At 31.0% G+C, this 9,430-nt stretch overlaps 1 protein-coding gene across 1 annotated transcript; it reads left to right on the top strand.

Annotated features, from left to right (window-relative positions):
* Positions 1 to 1,028: 1,028 nt before the first annotated feature.
* On the top strand, positions 1,029 to 7,562 carry PmUG01_14079400 (conserved Plasmodium protein, unknown function; the record flags this gene model as incomplete). Its single annotated transcript, XM_029008392.1, has 4 exons — positions 1,029 to 1,214; positions 1,427 to 1,666; positions 1,830 to 6,800; positions 7,152 to 7,562. The coding sequence occupies 4 exons, from the start codon at positions 1,029 to 1,031 to the stop codon at positions 7,560 to 7,562; spliced, it is 5,808 nt and encodes a 1,935-aa protein (XP_028864686.1).
* Positions 7,563 to 9,430: the final 1,868 nt, after the last annotated feature.

Genomic DNA, 9,430 nt, shown 5'->3' with positions numbered 1-9,430 from the left:
TTGTAAAAATATTGACGGATAGCATGAAAGTCATTTTGTTGGTTTTGCCAAAAATGAATATTGTTAAAAATTTTTACGCCCTTTTTTCAAACTTCCAAAAAAGGCGCGTACTATTATATATACCCATAAATTAATGCATATGTCCGTACGCGAACATATATGTGAATACATGCATACGTACATACATGCATACATATTTCCGTATATTTCATTTCCATACTTATTGGCATAGGTTTGGACTACAAATTTACATTTAAACAGTTAAACATATATTAACGAGTGATACGTGAATGCAATTTTTTTTTTTTTGTTTTGTAAATTGTGGATAGTAACCATTTAACCTTTCTTATGAGCGAACGGATTTGCCTATCAATGAAAAATAAAAAAAAATAAAATCATGCAAAATTTAATTTTATATGTAGGGAATATTAGCCGCATGGGTGTACTGGTATGTGTATTGCATGTGTATTGTATGTGTATTGCATGTGTATTGTATGTGTATTGTATGCATATTGTATGTGTATTGTATGTGTGTTGTATATGTGTTGTATGTGTAAACATTTGGACGTACAGATGTGTACAATTGTTCGTATGTGTACGTCTGTTCGTATGTACGTGTGTGCGTGTTAATTTTTTTTTACACCATTTTTGGAAATATCATTCAACATAGAATTGAAGTCAGTCATTCTGTAACTTCTCTTGCTCGCTGCAAAATTTTCTTTAAAAAAAGGAAATAGGATTAAGAAAAAAAAAATAAATAAAAATAAATAAAAATAAAAAAAAATAAATAAAAATAAAAAAAAAAAAAAAAAAAAAAAAAAAAAAAAAAAAAAAAAAAAAAAAAAAAAAAAAAAAAAAAAAAATAAATAAAAATAAATAAAAATAAATAAAATTTTCAAAATAGCTAAAAAATAGCTGAATATTAACGAAAACATAACAAAAACATAGCGACTTACGTAATAGTGACTGACGCAAAATGAATATTTGGAAAACCCAAATGGATACGTTTAAAGTTTCGAGTGGGCAGTATGAAAACACATTTGTGTAAAGGGACTCATGAACTAATTCACATTTCGAATGTTGTAAGCAATGACGAAATAAAACAAAGTCCAAATGAAAAATACAATGAACGCATTTATTCAAGCATACCAACTCCTGCTTTAAAAAAAATTGACATTAGGGATTTCGATACCTACATTAGTTACATAACAAAGGTTAAAACTTTTTTTCTTTTTTTTTTGTTTTCCCGCATATAAGACGGTGGATTATATATTCGTGCATACCGCTATACATGTTAACCACTATATATATTTACCCCTGTTGGTGTGCACTACTACTTGTGAGTGTGCTAACCCGCAATGTGCACACCTAAGGAGCAAAAAAAAAAAAAAAAAAATGCGATTACTTTGATTTTCTCTTATGACAGATAAATACCATCAGCGACGTAAACAGACAAAACCCGGATGAACTATGTTTACTAAATTTCAAACAGGTACTAACAAAGCCACATGAACATATTAAAGTACAACGGAATGAGGAAAAATTACCAAAAGAGGTCAAAGTAAATTTTCAAAATTTGGAGCAGCATTCTAAATATAAGTACAACATTTTCTTTGATCAAAATTCAACATGCGATATATCAAATATCATGCAACAGCAGCAGCAAGTAGGTGCTAAAAAGGATTGGCGGTGTGTGTGCACACAATACTGCATGTATATATACATATGAATATGCATACATACCTATATATATATATATATCGTGTTCACATATACATACATATATGTGCATACTGTTTCCGTGCGCGACATGGTACCCCCTTCTTCAGCTCAACGAAGACCTGGAACGAATTGACAAATGCATAAATGCAATGATATACAATGAACTGAACAACTATTTTTACATAATTATAATAATGAAAAACTTAAGAGAAGAAATAGAAATACTTCAAGATCAACTAGAATGCGTAAAAACACACATAAACGATATAAAAAATATAATACTCAAAACTATTCATTTAAATAAATACAACGAGTTAAAAAGGAAATGTGAACATATAAATTTTATATTTAAAAGATTTCTTTATTTTCTAAATTTATTAAAAAAATTAAAATATTTTATTCAAGAAAAAAAATTTTATCAATGTTTATTCCTTGTTAATAAAATTTTGAAATTATATTTTTATTATAAAAAACAGTGGACGACTTATCATTATTTTAGTAATTATTTTAACAATTTTAATATTATATATTTAAAAAATTTTATTTTGGAAAATTTAATTTTCTCTTTTTCTTATCATTCCATTGATTTTCTGTTTGGCACGAGCGGAGGGACAGAGGAAAAAAAAGGAAGAAACGAAATTGGTACAAACAGCAGTGGTAACAGCAGTGGTAACAGTAGTAGGTACAGTAACAGGCATAGTGATAGGTACAGTAACAGGCATAGTGATAGGTACAGTAACAGGCATAGTAACAGGCATAGTAACAGGCATAGTGATAGGCGTAGTGATAGGCATAGTGATAGGCATAGTGATAGACATAGTGATAGACATAGTGATAGGTACAGTAACAGGCATAGTGATAGGCGTAGTGATAGGCATAGTGATAGACATAGTGATAGACATAGTGATAGGCATAGTGATAGGTACAGTAACAGGCATAGTGATAGGCGTAGTGATAGGCATAGTGACAGACACAGTAGTAAACACAGTGGTGGAAAAATAGGAAAAAAAAATAAATACTCTCTATGTGAAATATTCAAGTTAAAATCGCCCTACAAGTGTAGAGTTAGCAGCAGCGCCACTTTGATATATGTAGAAGAAGATGGGTACAGTGACAAAGAATGGTATATCTACCGTAGGAGCTACCATAACAATTCGTTTAGTACCAGGGGAAGAAGCGACTATTTCGTTAATTTCCACAGAAGGAATAACGCAGCATTTTTGCATTATTACTATAATACACCAGCTCGATTTGTAACCCTGAGGAGGGATTCCAAAGTGGATGAAGAGAATGTAATGAGGGTTGAGGAAGCGAACTTAGTGAATGATGGGAAAAAAGAAAAAAAGCAAAAGAATGTGGAAGAGGAAGGGGGGGACAAAAATTCCAAAATTTATAGCAGAATGGACAGTAGCTTATTAGCACTCGAATTATACATAACAGGGGGGAAGAAATGGAATAGATGGAGTAGACGGAATAGATGGAGTAGATTGAGTAGATGGAGTAGATGTAGTAGACGGAGTAGACGGAATAGATGGAGTAGACGGAGTAGATGGAGTAGATGGAGTAGATGGAGTAGATGGAGTAGATGGAGTAGATGGAGTAGATGGAGTAGATGGAGTAGACGGAGTAGATGGAGTAGATGGAGTAGATGGAGTAGACGGAATAGATGGAGTAGACGGAATAGATGGAATCGTGTGAAAAAAAGATATAACAAAAACCTAGCTTCGTTAAACAGGCTGTTCACACCGGTACTGATCTTTAACGGTCTTTTCTATTTCTTGGACAATTTTTGCACAAATAAAAATTACGTAAAGTATTTTGTAAGTGATATACTTTATAGATCTCTGAACGAAACTATTTTAATTATGCAGAAGGACAAGCTGTGTGATATAAATAATTTTCCGTGCATGGGTTTCATTACGGATGATAGCGGTGGGGGTGCGACCAACGGTAATGCGCACAGTGATTGCAGTAATAGCAGTGACCTCAATAACCGTAGTGATGACTTGGAGAGAGCGAAAGAGAGCACTATGAACAGTGGGTTGTCCTACGATGAGAAGGAAAATAAAATGGATGAAGAGGACCAAGTAGACGAGGATATAACGCAGCTCGAGTGGGAAGAATTAGAAAATCGTCCAAACAATGAAACCATAAATAGTCATGAAGAAGCAGGAGGTAATAAAGAAACGCATGGGGAAAAAAATGTATCGGCAAAAACCATGTCTAAGCAGTGTAGTTTAAATAAAGGTAAAGTACATTTAAGTAAGAAAAGCATATCGTGTGAAAATTTAGTATTAGAAAAATGTAAAATGAGTTATATATTATATTTTTATAAAAAAAGATCATTAAAAAGTAAGTTGTACAAATATATAGGTTTCTTCCCTATAAATAATTTTGTATTTTTTTTAAATAATTTTTTTAAGAAAATAAGAAAAGTGTACATCCGAATAAAACAGTGGTTAGACTTCTTAATATGTAAGACACTTACAACTGTTTTCGAAGAGAATTGTTCAAAAAATTTTAAAAAATATTTAAAGTACCTTCTTTTGAATTATACTAATAATGTTGTTCATCTTATTAAGGAAGATTGCAAAGTAATGCAAAAAAAATTTTTTTTTATTTTTTTTAAATTCTGGAAGAATTATATAAATATACAGCATATACTTTTTTCGTCCTTTTTACAAAAAATAAATAATATATGCAATGAGAGGAAAAAATATAATACACACATGAGCATCAATCAAGTAGTTTATTTATTTTGGACCATGTTTCCGCAAATCTACTTCGTGTATAAGAAGAACAGAAACTCGTGGATTTCCTACTATCGTCGCTTTTTTTACTTGTACTATTATAAGTGTCAATATATCAGCTCGAGCATTTCCACTGCAGGGGTTCACTCCAGGGTTGCAGGAATGCACTTGGTGGGCTCGAAAAGGGAAGGAAGCCAACGGGAAGTTACATCCAAATGTACAGTGGGTAGTGCCGTAGATAGCGGTTCTAAAGGAGGTGTAGAGAACAGTACCGCTAACAGTGCCATGCACAGTGCAGCCTACATCGGAGCGAGGAGGAGCATCTGTGTGAGGGCCACATTCACCAAGTTGTTTCTCAAAATATACCGGAATTCGACCAGTTTTAGAAAGGATGAACACTACATGAAGTGCAAAAAGACAAAGTCTTACAGAGCGCGTAGGTTTGTTCACTCATTGGTGAAGAAACTGACACAACATATGAGCACTAATAATGTCCTTTTTGGTTATACCAAACCAGATAAGGAAGGACAATACATAGATGAAAAAAAAAGGCAAAAGGGGAAAAATATATATAGTAAAAAAGCACTCGATTTTTTGATAAATTATCACATGTACATTGGTCAGAAAAAAGAACGTAATTGCGTAAGTCATGATAAAAACTGTCTTTTAATAAAAAATCAATATTTTCATATTCCTCGTAAAGTTATGACTCACTTTCTAAGGAGAAAAGATGAATATAGGGATAGTACTATATATATGTTTGAAAAGGTGAAACAAATGAAGTCCAAAATGTGCTGTAATAAGGAGGTGCGTCATATGAAGCAAGTGTTATGTGGTGAGTTATACGGCATTACGTCTGATGAAGCTAAAAATAGAGGTTGCTGCAAACCTTTTGGAAAGGAGTCGACTTATGCAGAGAAGGCATTCCAGTACTTAAAGAGCGAAGCTCTTATAGCTGTTAATAACTTTTATGAGTTTAAAAATATCCAAATTAATAAATTATTTGAAATAGAAAAATGGGATGTTGTTGAAGATATACCAGACGAAATAAACAGTCAACTGGTAAATTATTTTTCTTTAAATAATGAACAAGTACATAAAATTAGCTTAAAAGGAAGAGATTATTACATGACCAACAGTAATCTAAGTTTTTTATGTATCCTGTTTCAGTACACTCATTATATGTTATCCCTTCCATTTATATCAAAAGAAATTGTAATAAAAATACTTAATTTTTATGAAACACAGTTTTATAGTAATATACTCCATTTTATTATTAACGGACATGCTGTTACGAATAATACTCTTAGAAGTATAACCATAAAGATACTAGCATTAGTCATGAATACAATTGATTTTTCTTCTCTTATTTTGAAACACATATTGGCCATTTTCAACCATATCGTTAACTTATTTGGTACAAGAGGAATGTATGGGAAGGCGGTAAGTCCAGTGAACGCAAAAATCTGGAATAAAAATGCTACAAAATTGAACGGAGGACTAGAATTGGGCAAAAAAAAAAAAAAAAAAGACCACACGTGCGATAGGAAGCTGGACGAGAATAATTCCAAATCCTCTTTTTCAAAAGAAAATTTGAAAAGCTGTACCATTTTTCAGAGTGAAGGAACTGCTAAAACGATACTACGAACTGGTAGTAATAACAGCCGCAATGTTAAGGAAAAATCAAATAGCGTAGACACGAAAAAGAATACCGTATGTAGTTCGAGGGGGGGAAAACGAATCAGTAACATCCACAAGTTGATGTTTTTTCAAAAGGAAGAGAAGCAGAAGAACCACAAGGAGAAGAAAAAAAAAAAAATAATAAATAAATTAGTATCACTGTCCTTTTCAAGTAAATCCAATAGCCAGATGGGCGCAAAATATAAAGAAGAAGAAAGACAAATAAAGGAAAACCTTCCCAATAAACTGAGTGAATTCCCAGTTCACAAAAATGATAAAATAAAACTCCTATTGGAAGAGTTACTAGTTGATGTAGATATACATTCGGTAAAAAAAGTCTTTAATGATTGTTTTAATAAATTTTTTAAAATTCTTATATCACACGAAACATACGTACTAGTAGATTTTCATTTTTCTAAAAATCAGCAAGAGGCTTATTATAAGAAATTTAAACTAGTGCTAGATAAACTATCAATTTTGAAAAAGAAGCTTGCCCAAAAAATAGTGGACATACTGTCAACACGATTTGACTACTACACAAATATATGGCTAGCATCTGAAAACTTAATAAAGAATGAAAAAGTGAACTCCATAAATTACGAGTGTGACATTCTTCCCTACGGGATGCAGCTCCGATCCACTTGCAAGGTATGCGCGGGGAATGTGGGTTTATACATGTGCATGTGTGAGTTCGTATGTGTACTGGCGTATGTGCATGTGTGAGTTCGTATGTGTACTGGCGTATGTGCATGTGTGAGTTCGTATGTGTACTGGCGTATGTGCATGTGTGAGTTCGTATGTGTACTGGCGTATGTGCATGTGTGAGTTCGTATGTGTATTGGCGTATGTGCATGTGTGAGTTCGTATGTGTATTGGTGTATGTGCATGTGCATGTGTGAGTTCGTATGTGTATTGGCGTATGTGCACGTATACGTATTTACACATCCTTATGTTGCATTTTCGAACTTTCATAAAACTCTTTTTACGCTTCTCTCCCAGGTACTATCAATTTATCTACAGGAAGAGGACACGAAGGAAATGTACCGTGAACTTTTCCAAGATATAGCAAATCGTTTCAGATTAAGAATAAACGTATTGAAGGAAAATAGTAAGTACAAAGAAATCATAAGAAGGTTAGTAGAGGACGACTTCACAGACAAATCTGAAATTGACAAATTAATTTTATATTATTATAAGTACGAATTTAATGAAAAAATATGTTCCATAATAAATAAAAATGTGGGAGATAAAATACTAATTGATATAACGAACGTTTTAGTAATTTTATACAAAATACCATTTTTATCTGAAATATTAGAAAATTTTTTAAATGATTTTTTGCAAATCTGCAAGTCTTTGTGGTACATAACAATTAACCCTTTAGTTATTCTGAAAAAGTACAAAATTTAGCTCTTTCGAAAAAGGGGGTGAAGCCAGTTTGAACAGTTACATTTATGTGCCTGTTTTATTTTGCTATACTTTGATTTGTTATGCTTTTTTGTGTTTTGTTTTGTTTTATTTTTTTTTTTTTTTCTTTTAAGTTTATGCATAATTAAGGCTATAAATGTGTATGTATCAACGAAACGATATTGACCTCTCCAATTAAACCACTCTAAGATAACTTCAGCACAGTAATGGCATAACAACTTTTTTTTGATGTTTTGTTATTTTGTCTTCTGCATTTTTTTTTTTTTTTTTTTTTTTTTATATTTAATAAAAATTGCAAAAAAGGAATAGCACCATAATCAATAATTTAAATATTTTTCTTTTTATTCTTATATATACCGACTGAAATATAACTCACAAAATGGTAGTTATGCAAGGACTACAAAATTTCTATCCGTTTGGATGATAAGTTTGACATGAAGAACAGTTTTTATTATTTGTTTTTTTGAAACGTAACGAAATGTTTTCTTTTCTTTTTTTTTTTATTGTAATTTTTGCAGCTAAATTTTAACCTAGTAATGGTCTACTTTCTTTCGTCTTTACTATTTTTCATTACTCCTTTTTTCTTGTACTTTTTTCTTTTTTCTTGTACTTTTTTCTTTTTTCTTGTTTTTTGCACTTTTTTCTTTTTTCTTGTACTTTTTTCTTTTTTCTTGTACTTTTTTTTTTTTTTTTTTTTTTTTCGAGCTAAAAATTTTAATCCTAAGCCCAGAAGAAAAGTCGTTAAAAAATATTTCTATAAACATCTGTTGCACACACTCTGAGCTCCTCTGATTGCTGTAAATTTAACCCCATTTACGTCAAAAAAATTAAGCAAAATGGAGAAAGATGGAGTAAAATAAAATAAAGGAAAATAAAACAACAATGTACGCTAAACGCACAGATCGGCTCATTATTTGGTCCTCTCTTGCTATATACTTAAAGAAAAAAAAAAAAAAAATGCCAATATATTTTAACTAACTAATGGCGGAATATAAATGATGTGAGAGAAGGGGGATAACATAAATCTTACATATCATTGCCTAGTTCGCCTTAATAAAATATTTGCAACTATGTATATGTATTTGCTTACATACGCACACATATTTAAACCTACGTACATTTATGTAGGTACACTTAAGTTTATTCCCTGCTGTAGAAATATAATAGATATTTGCTACTCCTTATTGCAGTTATTAAAGTTTTCCTTAAAATTATATGTACAAATGTAAACACAGTATATTATTATGTATACCCCCTTGTATTGTCATAATATGTCATTTGTGCATATACGCAATATGAGTACACACGCATAAGTACAATATGCATAAATACAAAAACATATAAATAATATGCAAAGATGTATACATACAGTTATTCTTAAATTATAAAAACGAAATATCATTATTTTTTATTTTTGTTTTTCTTTTTCTTCTCTTCACTGAACATTTTCAGCATAGATTGTAAAATTATTTACATTTTCAACTTTATATAATCTTACAAATTATATGCACACATATACATATTATTATATACGTACTTGTATAACACATAACAATAATATTATATTATGGAAAAAGTGTAAATAGGAAGAATTTAAGAAATGACTTCTTTATAGTAGTAATTTAAAAAAAAAAAATGTATATATTCATTGTAAATGGAACAACCAGAAAAAAAGGGGGGGAAGGAGCATATGTACTTATATACATATACATACGCATATATACGTACACATATGCCTGTACATATGCGTATGGACATATATATGCGGGCTTACTCAACTGACGCTTGTGCCTCCTTGTAAATAGGTTGGTTGGGAATGAATAATTTAATGAAAAAATAGAGTTCATTTA

Source organism: Plasmodium malariae, assembly GCF_900090045.1.
Source record: "Plasmodium malariae genome assembly, chromosome: 14".
In the NCBI taxonomy this organism is placed as follows: Eukaryota; Apicomplexa; class Aconoidasida; order Haemosporida; family Plasmodiidae; genus Plasmodium; species Plasmodium malariae.
The sequence above is the reverse complement of the archived record's forward strand: the minus strand, read 5'-3'. Positions and strand labels throughout refer to the sequence as shown.